General features: G+C 40.9%; 1 protein-coding gene across 1 annotated transcript in view; it reads right to left on the bottom strand.

Annotated features, from left to right (window-relative positions):
* Positions 1-5,731: 5,731 nt before the first annotated feature.
* LOC122559630 (protein FAM180A-like) overlaps positions 5,732-14,918 on the bottom strand; it is a 76,860-nt gene continuing 67,673 nt past the window's right edge. The window contains exon 3 of the mRNA XM_043709428.1: positions 5,732-8,305. Within this exon, the coding sequence (XP_043565363.1) occupies positions 7,985-8,305 (321 nt within the window). The 3' untranslated portion in view covers positions 5,732-7,984. The remainder of the gene's footprint in view (positions 8,306-14,918) is intronic.

Raw genomic sequence — 14,918 nt, 5'->3', positions numbered from 1 at the left:
AATATGTCCTGCACATCAAAAGCAGGACAAATCCAACCCAATCAATTACCACCCCATAAGTCTATTCACAATCATTGACATGGATTTACAAGAGGAAATTCTTGCTTTACAAATCTACTGAATTCTTCAAGGAAGTAAAATACGGTTGATGGTGGGTGGGATGAGCAGTGATTTGGTTTATTTGGAATTTGAGAAAGCTTTCAACAAAATCCCACATTGTAGATTAATGTATAAAAATTAACACAGTATAATGTATTGAGATGGATAGAGAATTGGTTAGCAGACAGAAAACAAAGAATAGAAATAAATGGGTCCTTTTCTGAATGGCAGGCAGAGACCTGTGGGATACTGCAGTGATTGGTATTAGGACTCCTACTATTCACAAAATATGTTAATGATTTAGATGAGGAAACTAAATGTAGCATCTCAAAATCTGCAGATGATACAAAGCTGGGAGGGAGGGTGAGCTGTGAGGAGGATGTAGAGATGTTGCAGTGTGATTTGGACAGGCTGAGTTTATGGGCAAATGCTTGACAGATGTAGTATAATATGAATAAGTGTGAGATTAACCACTTTAGTCACAAAACTAAGAAGGAAATTATTATTTGATTGGCTGTAAATTGAGAGAAAGGAATATTCAACAAGACCTAGATGTCCTCGTACACCAGTCACTGAAAGTAAGTGTGTAACTGCAGCAGACAGTATAGAAGGCCAGCTGTATGTTGGCCTTCATAGTGAGAGAATTTGAGTACAGGAACACGATATCAGAGAATTATAGAGTCTTACAGCACAGAAACAGACTCTTCAATCCAACGAGTCGATGCCGACCATAATCTCAAACTAAACTAATCCCACCTGCCTGCGCTTGGCCCTTTTCCTTCCAAACATTCCTTATTCAGGTACTTATCCAAAGTCTTCAGAAAATGTAAACATACTCCATCCACCACGTCCTCTGAAGTACAGCTTCAATAACATTTAACAAGCTTGACAGTAGCCCACTTGATTGGCAACCCATCCAGTATCTTCAACATTCATTCCTTTCACTACCATTGCATGGTGACAGCTATGCGTACTATCTATAAACTATATCGCAGTAACTCAACAAGGCTTTTCCAACAGCACCTTCCAAACCTATGAATTCTACTACCTGGAAGGACATGGTCAGCAAATGAATGGCAACATTACCACCTGTAAGTTCCCATCAAAACCACACACTGTTGTGACTTGAAACTGTATTACAGTTCCTTGCTTGTTGCTGGGTCAACATCTCAGAGCTCCCTTCCTAACAGCAATGTGGGTTCCCTTACATCCTAAGGACGACAGCAGTACAAGTAAGCAGCTCACCACCCACTATCTCAAGCAATCAGGGAATGGATAATAAATGTTGGTGCAGCCAACATGGATGAATGAATATCAATTGAAGTTTAACCCCTTTATCTTGTGTTTTTAAGTCTTCTCACAACACAGGATAACATTCTAATAGATTCCTTATTTTTTGCTCTATCTGTATTCTAACCTTTTCTGATTCCTGAGGAAACCCAGATTTCTTTGCATCTCAGAGCTCTATAATCATGCACCATTTAGATAATATGCTTTCAAACTCTTCCTGCCAAAATGGAAATTTTAGATTTTCCTACATTATGCTCCATTTGTCAGACCTTTACCCATTCTTCAATCTATTTATAATCCTTCATAAGCTCCTTGTGACTACTTCACAACTTACTTTTCTACCAATTTTGCATCATCAACAAATTTAAAATCATATCTTCAGTCGCTTTATCCAAGTCAGGTATATGCATTGCAAAAGTTGAGGTCCCAGAATTGATCCCTCTGGCATACTATTCATCACATCTTGCTATCCAGGTCATCATCTTGTTTGTGTCCTTGATGCTTCCTATTAGCTAGCCATTTTCTATCCATGCCAATATGCTACACCCTAGGTCATGTGCTTTTATTTTCCACAACAACCTTTCATGTTCACTTGATTAAAATGCTTCCTGAAAATCAAATACAGTATTCAATAAGTTCCCTTTTGTTTACAGCAGATGTTCTTTCTTGCATTCACTCCAATAAATTGGTCAAACATGATTTCTCTTTCACAAAACAGTGTCTACTCTGATTCCCTTAAACTTATTCAAGTACCTAGTTACAATATTTTTATGATAGCTTTAAAAATGTAAAGCTGACTTGCCTGTAACTTCCTGCTTGCTGCTTTCTGTCTCCCTCCCTTTTTAAATAAAGGAATTACATTTGCTATCTTCCAATGGGAACATTCCCAAATCAAGGAAGTTTTACAAATGTTAAGATTAGATTACTTACAGTGTGGAAACAGGCCCTTCGGTCCAACAAGTCCACACCGACCCGCCGAAGCCCAACCCACCCATTCCCCTACACCTAACACTACGAGCAATTTAGCTTGGCCAATTCACCTAACCTGCACATTTTTGGATTGTGGGAGAAAGTAGGAGCACCCGGAGGAAACCCACGCGGACACGGGGAGAATGTGCAAACTCCACAGAGTCAGTCGCCTGAGGCGGGAATTGAACCTGGGTCTCTGATGCTGTGAGGCAGCAGTGCTAACCACTGTGCCACCGTGCCACTAACATGGCTAAACTAATTATAACTTAATTGTGGCTAAAATGTTGCACTACTGGCCCCTTACATATTTGCCAGGATTCATGCTTAAAACATAAAAAGAGCTTAAATAGAGCAACTCACACCACATTAGGGCAGTGACTTTTCAACACAACTTGGAAAATGTACATATCTGATTACTATTCACCAAATCATTTCTCCCCTGCCACATTTGGGTGGGCTTATTGATCAGTCAGGCTTCACTCCTAATAGTGTAAGTGTTACTGTAAAGGAACACCATGGTTTTGAAGGATCTAAGTTAGTGAAAAGGAGTTGTGGAAGCAAGGTCATTGGGGACATTTAAGAGACTACTGGACATGTGTATGGTCACAGAAATTTGAGGGTGCATACATAAGGATCAGTGGTCGGCACAACATCGTGGGCTAAATGGCCTGTACTATTCTATGTTCTATGTTTGTACACTCTTGGAGGAAAATGTCAGTGTTATGAGGTATTTGCCTATAAATATAGTTAGATTCATGAACAGGCATGTTTCACATTTTAGGCCAAAATGATGACAGCCACCAACGGGCTGGGGTGTTGATGAGTATTCATGACACAGGAGTGTGTGTAAAACACAATGTCAGGAATGTCAAGCTGCCTGAAAGTTTCTGACAACTTAATTGCAAAATTCTAACCCACCAATAGAAAACTGTATTTTTGTCCCTTCCACAATAAACTTCTCTAGCCCACGCTTCTGAATGTCCTGGGTGGGCACAGACATTTCTGTCCTTGATTGCTGATTTTTCAAAACTGTGCCAGTAAACAAAACATGTTTTTTTTATTTGGGGAGCAATGCTACTTTGTATATTTGTGTTTGTTAACATGACAGTATATTAGTGCTGGAGTTGAAACCTGGTCAGGCATTCTATATCAGCGCTAACCATCCCACTACAACCATCCCTAGTATAGTCAACTGCAGAATAAAGGTCCCACCCTCCACCCAACTTTCAAAAGAACACTCACTACTGTACCAATGATACATTTCCACTTTCCACAACAGCCTTTATCAGTGAGAAGTTTGGGCCACATTATTGACATTTTTATAATACGGACCTACTATCCTGATTCTTGAAGCTAATGTAAAAGGACTTAGTTTGACTACAGGTCCCCACATTTGTAAACATGACACAAATATTGACTGAGGACTGTAGCCATGTCACATGATTAAAACCTTATTGACAGAGTTAACTCTCAGAATCCCTACAGTGTGGAAACTCCACACTGACTCTCCAAAGAGTAACCCACCCAGACCCACTCACCCACCCATTATCCCATATTTACCCCTGACTAATGCACCTAACGTACACATCCCTGAACACTATGGGCAATTTTGCATGACCAATTAGGGATAGTCAACATGGCTTTGTGCGTGGGAAATCATGTCTCACAAACTTGATTGAGTTTTTTGAAGAAGTAACAAAGAGGATTGATGAGGGCAGAGCAGTAGATCTATATAGACTTCAGCAAGGTGTTCGACAAGGTTCCCCATGGGAGACTGATTAGCAAGGTTAGATCTCATGGAGTACAGAGAGAATTAGCCATTCGGATACAGAAGAGGCTCAAAGGTAGAAGACAGAGGGTGGTGGTGGAGGATTGTTTTTCAGACTGGAGGCCTGTGACCAGTGGAGTGCCACAAGCATCGGTGCTGGGTCCACTACTTTTTGTCATTTATATAAATGATTCGGATGTGAGCATAAGAGGTATAGTTAGTAAGTTTGCAGATGACACCAAAATTGGAGGTGTAGTGGACAGCGAAGAGGGTTACCTCAGATTACAACAGGATCTGGACTAGATGGGCCAATGGGCTGAGAAGTGGCAGATGGAGTTTAATTCAGATGCTGCATTTTGAGAAAGCAAATCTTAGCAGGACTTATACACTGAATGGTAAGGTCCTAGGGAGTGTTGCTGAACAAAGAGACCTTGGAGTGCAGGTCATAGCTCCTTGAAAGTGGAGTCACAGGTAGATAGGATAGTGAAGAAGGTGTTTGGTATGCTTTCCTTTATTGGTCAGAGTTCTGAGTATGGGAGTTGGGAGGTCATGTTGCGGCTGTACAGGACATTGGTTAGGCCACTGTTGGAATATTGCGTGTAATACTGGTCTCCTTCCTATCAGAAAGATGTTGTGAAACTTGAAAAGGTTCAGAAAAGATTTACGAGGATATTGCCAGGGTTGGAGGATTTGAGCTATAGGGAGAGGCTGAACAGGCTGCGGCTGTTTTCCCTGGAGCGTTGGAGGCTGAGGAGTGTAGAGGTTTACAAAATTATGAGGGGCATGAATAGGGTAAATAGGCAAAGTCTTTTTCCTGGGGTCGGGGAGTCCAGAAGTAGAGGGCATAGGTTTAGGGTGAGAGGGGAAAGATATAAAAGAGGCCTAAAGGGCAACTGTTTCACACAGAGGGTGGTACGGGTATGGAATGAGCTGGTACAATTGCAACATTTAAGAGGCATTTGTATGGGAATAGGAAGGGTTTGGAAGGATATGGGCCGGGTGCTGGCAGGTGGGACTAGATTGGGTTGGGATACCTGGTCGGCATGGTTGGTTTGGACTGAAGGGTCTGTTTCCATGCTGTACATCTCTATGACTCTATGGCTCTAATTCACCTAACCTGTATATCTTTGGATTGTGGAAGGAAACCAGAGCACCCAGAGGAAACCCACACAGACACGGGGAGAATGTGCAAATTCCACACAGAAAGTCGCCTGAGGCTGAAATTGAGCCTGTGTCCCTGGCACTGTAAGGCAGCAATGCTAACCACTGTGTCACCTTGCTGGGGGAATGATAGCTTAAGCTGTTTTGTAATGACTTTTTTTCTTCTTTTTATTTCAAACATTCTTCATGAAGGACATCCTGATGCTGAATCCAAGATTTCCTTAGTTTGGGGTCTTTGAGAAAATAGGCTATTGGAAAGGAAAAGTACAAACCAAAGCTCTCAGATTGTTTTGAAAGAGAACATTATCCGGGAATATAATCCACAATTGTAACCAAATGCCTGAGGTCTCTTTCTTCTGCAACAAGGATAGATTTTTTTCCAATTAACTTAATTGACCTTTAAAACTTTATTTATTAACAAAAAAAAGACTAGAACATTTAAAATATGTTTGACTTAATTGGTCATTTATTGAATGAATCCTTAAGAATGAAGCCTTAAGTTAAAGGCTCAGTAACACTTAAGTATTTAATAAAAAGAAATTTTAAAAATATAAGTGACCATTATAACTCATTGTTGAATTATTTTTTCATGCAAAGTGTTGCTGCCAAAATGGGAACATGACATTTTTTCTGTTAACAGCATTGTGAGTGGATTCTGTGGAAGGACTTTTTTGACGCTACTGATCTCTGAAATAGATCACTGGCAAACAGGATCTTCGGCGGTGAACGTACCTGCAGTTTTGATATCTAGCCAAGTATCATTGGATACTTCACTTGTACAAGGAAAGCTCTGCGTTTCAACTATTTAAGAAGTAGGTAACAATGATATTTTTTCTATCATGGCCTGCCATTGATTTATCTACCTTTCACGATGCAAAGTTCACAGCTCTTAATTGGACAAACTCTCCCCTTTCCTCCAATGAAATCATAGGGGAATGGAATGCTGATGGACTTCAAAAGAGAAAAGGCACACAGTGAAGAGTGAGAAACAATGCTTACTTCTTCAATGAATACAATAAATACTATCTATAGTTCAATAGTTTTACCATCCATCCCTATGTGATATGCACCTTTGACCAGACACGCAAAAGGAAAGCTTTCAGATGTTGTGCAACAATAAAATGCAGACATCCTGCCCTGGTCAGCCGATTTCTTTGTTCCTGCCATTACAATCAGTCATATTTAATGATCCAATGGGTGGTGTGACGGGTTCATACGTGTGATTCATGCATCAACTGTAAATAAATGATGGTATTTCTCATATTAGAGTAGAAAATTTAAGTGACGTGCAACACAGTCAGATTTTCCACAGTCTCCAGTTCAAGGGTTGGAGTCATTATAATCGGAGCAAATTTTATGTTACTATCCTTTTCTGAGTTTGTGATAATATATGGCTTCTTCAGTTTTTCTAAGAATGTATCTCAATACGTACAAGATGTATCATTGAATTCCTCGACCCAATAATCCTCTTAATTAGTATTTTTGAGTCACTTGTGAAAAACTGTCACCGCCATTTCTAATGCACTCTGGCACATAGAAACGAACACCTACTAAGTCAGTCTGCGATGTTGAAGGTAAGATTGCATTTTCAGCACATCGCAATCCCAAGCCCTGAAAATAACCCTCCGCCTGGCAATATTCAAACAACGATAGCAATTTAGTTATAGAAAAGCATTCATTTCAATCATATTCTATATTGTATTGCATTTTAAATAGAACAGCTGTCTATATTTCTAAATCTTTAACAAAAGTATGCTATTCTGATTAATTAAGTGCAAATGTTATTTTTTGCAGGAAATGCATATTGATCCATTAGCAAAATGCCTGCTACCATTTTAATCACGGCTGACGTATTTCATTACCAGCTCACCTAACAAGTAAATTTTTAGCTTTGTGTTTGTTAAAATGATAGAATACTAGTGCTAGAGTTGAAAACCCTTTAGGCATTCCATATCAGCGCTATCCATCCCACGACAACCATCCCCAGTATAGTCAACTGCAGAATAAAGCTCCCACCCTCCACCTAATTCTCAGAAGAACACTCATTGCTGTACCAATGTAACACTTCCATTTTGCACACCAGCCTCTATCAGTAAGAAGTAAGTGACAGTTTTTTACAATAGGAACCCACTTTCCTGATTCTTGGAGCCAGCATAAAATGACTAAATTTGATTTGATTTCATTGGGGGAAAAAAAAGATTGAAATTCACTTATGTGCCCCATAAGCTGGCTATGAGGGCTAATTGCAGCTGAGTGATACACTTTAACAGGTATACAGTAGAACCCCTGTATCCGCGGATTCGGTTTCCTGCAGTTAAATGCTTGAAAGTCTTATGCCTCCCTGTATCATTCCTTTGAATAGTTTTGGTCAGGTTTTATTTGATCAAGAAGCATTTATAGTTGAATCTCCCAATCTTTTTTGTACTTTAATGGCCCAATATTCAAAATATTTGCATTTCAGCATCACTTATATTTTTGGATTAGAGAGGATTATGTTACATATAGTCATCTTTTTTTGTGAAAAGGGTAGAAAATGCTTGCATTTTAATGCAGATCCTGCAAAAAAAAAGCTAATTTGGAATGCTTAAAGAAACTAGGGGAACCATTGAGAAATCACTAGAAGTGAGATAGTTAAATATTCAAGAATTAAACTTCACTAAGCTTAACTTTCTTCCAGTACCCCCAAAATCAGAATTATTAAGACATCAAATCTTGTCTTAAAGCTTGAAAGAGATTTACAAGTGACTCTTCCCAGTAGTCCTGTTGGTGTCCTTTAAATTTTACTGCCTGATAAGCTGTGAACACCAAGGTCAGCAGCGTCCTCTCAAAGTCCTCTGACTTAAGCTGTCCAACGTATTTGGATAGTCTGTAAGTAAGCTTTCGAATATCAGCGATGTCCTTGGGAATGATGTGATTGACAATAACATTAAACTTCTTTGCTGCTCTCAGTGATGCAAGCTCTTCATCCTTCAGGGAGCACTTTAAATTGTCATCAATTTTCAGCCCCCCCAGAAGAAACTAGAAATGTAGAAAAAATATATTTAAAAAAATTAAAATGACAGACAAAATAAACCTCATAGTTAATAAGTCAAGTATTTAGAATTTGTAAAATAATTAAACCTATCCACATGGATCCACTTTTTCAATATCTAAAACCATCAAAAGATGAACTATATAAATCAATGAAGTGCAAGATCTGTGCCTAGTCCAGTGACAGCAGAGAGAACAATATGGGACTACAATGAATCTAAATGTCCTTAGGCTAGGTAAAGGGAAAATGGATAAATGGCCAGGAATGTTGCTCTTTATACTTTTATCTTTGGAAATTAAGAACTTGAACTTCAAATAAGACAAGACTGAGCTGTGAGTCTCTGCTGTATCTGAATAGTGTGTGTAATTCCACAGCCTATGCTTACACATGAAGATTGACCCATTTGGCAAAGTCCAAGAGTGCGGCCAGAATCTGTAAAACTTTAGTCCAGCACAAACAAAGGGAGGAAGAAATTGGAATATAAGAAGAGGGGAAAATCCAGAAATTAAAAGCTGTGTTTGATTCCCTGTTTTTGAAGAGTAACACAATCTTGAAGGGCTGAATCTTACATGTTTTGGCTAAGTCAATTTTGTTGAGATTCATGAAGGTTTGACTCCATAAGGCCTCATGCACTTTCATGACTATTGTCTCATTGACTACCTATGACATTCCTGTGGTACTCCTCATGTTTGATGCTAACCCAATTCTCCCGCTCTCAGTACCCAGAAGAACTTGTCACTGCACAGGTATCCCAGAATAGACAAACATCCAAGGCAGCCACTCCAACTTTGAAAGGCCATTTTATATTTGGATAAGTATTATCAGACTGTTGATGCCCAGCATGGTTCATAAAATTTTCCCTGGAAGTTGCAGATAAGAGGAAATTGCAGTTCTGATCTGTGGACAGGTATCTAGAGGCCAAGGTGGTCAGAATAGTTCACAGGTAGGATGTGCTCTAATCTAGTATTGCCAGAAGAGGCCACACTATCAGACCGTGCCAGCAGGATCTCAGATTGTTACAAGGGTCACTGTGATCTGAGCTGTCTGGAGGAACTCCCAGCAGTGAAGGAATGACCTTTTCTGCTCAACCACAGAAAGTGACCGCACCTTTTCCCTGATACTGCAAACTGTCTCTATCTTTACTGCAACTCCCACCTCTGTTAATGCTCTAACTCTTTCACTATCATATGTAACATCTTCCCTCACTTGCAATCACCAAACCCAACCCTCCAACACCACTAATTCTTCTGATCATCTGCATTGTCTACTTACTCACTCAGGACATCTCACCATCCTTCCTCACCAGCACTAGCACTAACACTTACGCCACTCACATTCATCTCACTCAATCCCCCTTTTCTCTTCTTCCAGGAGAAAACTGCCCACATTATGGCAGAAACAGCCAATCTGATGTACTATAAGAAGGGGATCATGACCCTGATTGCCCTGAGTGGCTGATAAACTGTGTTCAAGTCTCTGGACTGATGTTGGAGGCTGCCTTTGACCATCTGAATCGTGACCCCCCTCCCCCCTGCCTGAAGGCTGTCCCCCTTCACTTGACAGAGGACTATGGACTATTATGGCAAACTTCCTGACTTTATGTCTGCACTAAATAGCAAGGCAAAATGGAAATACTGTGAACCTAGTAGCTCTGGGTGAATGGGCAAAGTGTAAAAAGGCAAGGCTGTCAGCATCAAGGTAGGCTCAAGGTGAGTGAGTACAAATACAGCAAGTGTGCAGCCCTGGGATGCAGCCTGGACCAGTCTGTGAGCTGGATGTCAGTGTACAAAGTGTCCTTGCAGCTGTTTTTCAATGCCAGTGTTTTGCCAGTGTGCTCTGAAGTGCAGCTTTAATGTGCAGAAACATCCGGCAAATAGAATAGAGAGGTGCCATGAGGGTTCTGAGAGACTGGCAGCTGTTGGATACCAGCGCCGTTGATGAGTATGGCAGGTGGCCTGGAGCATTCCTGGAGACTTTGTTGCTGGGTATTCAAGGTAGCAGGCTGGAAAAGCAAGCAGTGAGCTGACGTTATCAAATACCTGAGTTTCACATCAGAAATTCAACATTTCCTCACAGTGGCTGGCAGGCTACGAAGCTGCATATTGCTGAGTGGAGATGGGAAGTTAATGAGGCTGATAACAAGCAATAAACCCTTGAATAAACATCTAGCTTTTGTGAGTGAGAATCTCATCTCAATTCCTGGCACTTAGCTGGAAGATGCTCCTAGTTGTTCCAAACATTGAATAGGAGCTTTTTAAGGATTATGGAGTGTTTCTTCTCCATTTGATTTTGCCTGCAGAAGTAAATTTAATGATCTGCACTCTGCTCTAGCAGATTCACTGAGGCCTTAAAGAGCAATAGAAATTCAATCAGCAAAGTAACAGCCTTACCCCTTTCTTTATCTCTGACTGCTGAAGAAAAGACACTTAGAAGGCTCTGGTTATAAGTTGATCATAAAATTTGATGTTACGTTCAATTCTGTCAGACGATTGAGTGGATTATAATATCCATATGTTTAATACCGAATTAATGAATAGTGTTTGACTTTGTGCAACAAAGTTGAGGAGAGAAGTGGGGGACGAAAAGCACACAAAGGTAAGGCAAGGCAGGGATGCTTTGAATATCAGGTTGGCTCAGATTGAGGGAGCTCTAAGAGGACAACTGTACATTCCTGAGATAAAGCTGGGTGCAGTGTGTGAGCTGTGTGTCTGTCTCAATGAATAAAATGTCATTGCAGTAGCAATGCAATGCTGGTTGCCAATATGCCTTGATGTGCAAAATTAAAGCACAGAAGTGTCCTACAATTGGATTGGAAAGGTGCATGGATGGTTTCCACTGGTCAGTCAGTGTCCGAGGATGAGGGTGTCCTGGACCGTCCCCTGAGATTTTGTAGCCAGAAATCCAAGGTGGATGCCCAGAGGAGCAGGACGCAAGCTGGAGTTGCCAAGTACCCATTCAGACTTTCATGTCAAGAATTGCTGACATCTAGTTTCCTCGTTGTGGTGGTAGGATGGCAAGTTGCATATTAATGAAGTGAATTCAGTGTTAAAGAGACTGCTTACCCTTTAATAGGCATCTCACCAGTGTCGAACAATAATCTTGACATTCAGTCTACTAGTTGGTCTTGAAGTCAAGAAAGGCCTTGCTGCACCTCTCAGGCAACTGTCCCAGATTTCTCAACATAGCCCAGTTCATTCAGTGCCTTATAAGATTCCACCAGAGTTAATGACATGCAATGGAGAATACGGCAGGTGTTTAAGTGAATTCTAAAATTTTGATTCAGTTGATCCAGTATGGCTGTCTACTGACTTGCAAGTTAATGTTGGTACCTATTGCGGAAGAAGTGTTCTCTAAAATATACTAAATACTGAGACATAAACTCACATCCCCACACCATACAAAATAGAGTAACTAGATTGGCAGTAATTGGATATCATTGAAGCCAAAAAGCCACATTCTCCTTTCTCTGATCAGGCAAACTATGATAATGGATCTTCAATGATCATGCAGAAAACATTGAACATACAAATTGTTCCATGTTGTATGTTCAATGTACAGTACAGGAGCAGGCCCTTCAGCCCATCATTTCTACTCCAATAATGGTGCCATTCTAAACTAGTCCCATCTGCCTGCACATGGTCCATATCCTTCTATTCCTTGCCTGTTCATGTGATGGTATGAATGCCTTCTAAAAGTTGCTATTATATTTGCTTCAACCAGTTCCCCTGAAAGCACTTACCACCTTCTGTGTGAAAAACCTGCCTCACATACCTTATTTAAACTTGCCCCCTTTCACTTTAAACCTGTGCCTCCTAGTGCTTGACATTTCCACCTTGGGAAAAAGATTGACTATCCATTCTATGCATGCCTCTTATAATTTTATGTATTGCTTTCAGCTTCTGAGCCCCTTGCAAAAAGAAAATCCAAGTTTGTCCAATCTTTTCTTTGAGCTAACACACTCCAATCCAGGCAGCATCCTGTTAAACCTCTTTTGTATCCTCTCCAAAGCCCCATAATCCTTCCTGTAGTATAGTGACTAGATCTGCACATAATACTCCAAATGTAGCCTAACTAGAGTTTTACTGAGCTGCAACATGACTTGCTAACTTTTATACTCTATGATGAAGTATATGACTGATGAAGACAAGCACTTTCTCTACCACCTTATTCACTCATGTTCTCACTTTCAGGGAGCTATGGGTTTGCACTCCAATATCCCTCTGTATATCAATGTGTTTAAGGCTCCGGCTATTTCCTGTATACTTTCCTCTTGCTTTGACCTTCCAAAATGCATCACTTCACACTTGGCTAGATTAAACTCCACTTTCATTTCCCAGCCCAACTTAGGGTACACAGCTATCAAGGTATAAGGAAGAAAATAGTTCAGAACATTTACAATGAAGAGATCTATTAATTGGGAACAAGAAGTGTAGGAAAGATTATTCAGAAAGGTCGGTGTTACCATTTAGAGAAGCAATTGTTTGAGGGCTCCTAATCAGCAGACATAGTGAGTGTATGAAACCTAATATGAGTAATGAGAGTGTGAGGAGTGTAGTCATTGAAGAGTGCTTACTACGAGAGAGGATTATTATGGGGTTTAGTCGTTCATCAGAAGTCTAGTGAGGAACCTAGTTGTCAAGTAAATTATTGTTTAAGACCATGTCACTCAGTAGTAATTATAGGAATGTTTACACCATTGAAGAGTGTAATAAGAGACAGAAATAGCAACACAAAAATAGGTCATTTGGCTCAAGTGTGTGTCAGCAAATACTTTTGATCACAATTACTCACACTGGTCCCAAAATTCTTCAACCCCTTTTCCTTCACTCACCTTATTCAATCTAACTTTGAATGTCAATATAGGGTTGAAAGAAGTGCAAGTTGGAACTAATTCCAGAGCCTAAACCCTTAGGTTTCACAGGGCAGATTTGGAAGCCAGTTCATGGCTGTAGGAGTGGAAAGCGAGGTGTGCCTCTTCATGTGTGAGTTCAACTTAAACTGTGACAATCCATTGAATGCTGTGACTTCAGCTTGAAACAAATTGTGTTGTGACATGAATGTAATGCCTCAAGAGAACCAGAAGTCTAGAGCCTAGGGTAGGGCAAGCCCTTCGATTGTTAAACCTCAGTCACGTAAGTGGAGAGGAACTCTCTCTTCCCGGAAGCTGGCAGGATGTGACCCCCACCTGAATTAAGCAAGCCTACATGGACATATGCAGAAGGAGTGTGGTTTGCAGAGATTGAATTCAATATTGAAACAGCTTTAATGATCTGAATTGCTCTGGCAAAGTAAATGCTGTATCAGAGGGGGAGGGGGTAAAGAGGTGCACCTGAAGTAATTACTGGCTCCTGGGAAAGGGGCTTTGTGCTGCTCAGGACCTGGAACCATTGATGTGTACAGCCTCTAATGAATTGGAGCAGCTGGTATTGTCCATGGAAGACAGCGGCCTCACCTCACTGTTCTTTTATCTTTATGGAGAACTCAATTCCCACAAGAGGGCCCAGATGGGTGGAGGTGTTTCCTAGCATCAAGTGATCACAAGCATGGAGGAGGTAGCAATGGAAATAACAAGATCGCAGACAGTAAAGAGGTCAGCTGTGACAAGGTGGGCACTTGGGAAAGTGTTGGTGATAAGAGGGCACACTGGTTAGTAAGAAGCTTTGCACTCCTCTTCATCCAACAATATGCCAAACACTGAGTTACACTGGCATCGTCTCAGCAACACAGAGGTTTCTGCTGTCCAAGACTAGCTCAAATCTTCTCTTTATTTGTTTCCCACAGATGCAGAAATTGAGCGTAGGAGATCATCTCCCCCAATGTTACGGGACACAAACCAAGCAGGAAAGCTCTGAAGAGGAATTGCACAATTTACAGGTGCACCAAACCAGTGCAGGTACAGAGAGATTAGTGAGCCCGGAATTTGATTATACGGGGTGGCACTGAGTGAGTAGCACAGGACTTATGAGAAGTAGGAGGTGACAAAAACAGTTGTGGATGATTTAATTTTGGATAAGAGGGGCATTTGTGATTCAGGCTCCCTCACAGGCACCTCCAATATCAGGACAATTGCCGTATGCATCTCAGCTGTAAGCCAAGGCAAGGGGGCATCATCCAGATCTTGCAAGGCCACAGAGAGAGCAGTACATAAGAGTGGCTGAGCATGGAGGTCACCACATTATGCAGAGCACTGAGTGGGTTACTGGGGTGTCTTCTTCATGAAAATGTACACACATTTGCTTAATGAGCACAATGTAAATAACAACAATTGATTAACAATGGTTAAGAAAAGACAATGAGATGTTGGCGAGTAAGGATTTGGCTCTGGTGACAGAGCAATTTCTGGGAAGATGTGGGCCCGTCAATGGGGCTAAGAGTTCACACGTTCCAGGTGGAGTCTTCAATGGATGTGTTAGCACAGGCAACAAAGGGTCTGTTTCATGACATGCTATTCGTATAGGTATGAGTGATGTAATTGAAATATGCCTGAATCAAATGATCTCTGACTTTCATGACATGCTGTTGAACATCACATTGGACCTGGTCGGCTCCCTGTGCATTCAGGCAACTGTCTGTTCTACATCTTCCACCTCTACCTTCTCA

This window comes from Chiloscyllium plagiosum, chromosome 19 (assembly GCF_004010195.1).
Source record: "Chiloscyllium plagiosum isolate BGI_BamShark_2017 chromosome 19, ASM401019v2, whole genome shotgun sequence".
Classification (NCBI taxonomy): domain Eukaryota; kingdom Metazoa; phylum Chordata; class Chondrichthyes; order Orectolobiformes; family Hemiscylliidae; genus Chiloscyllium; species Chiloscyllium plagiosum.
Note: the sequence above shows the minus strand (reverse complement) of the source record. Positions and strands in the feature narration are given on the sequence as shown.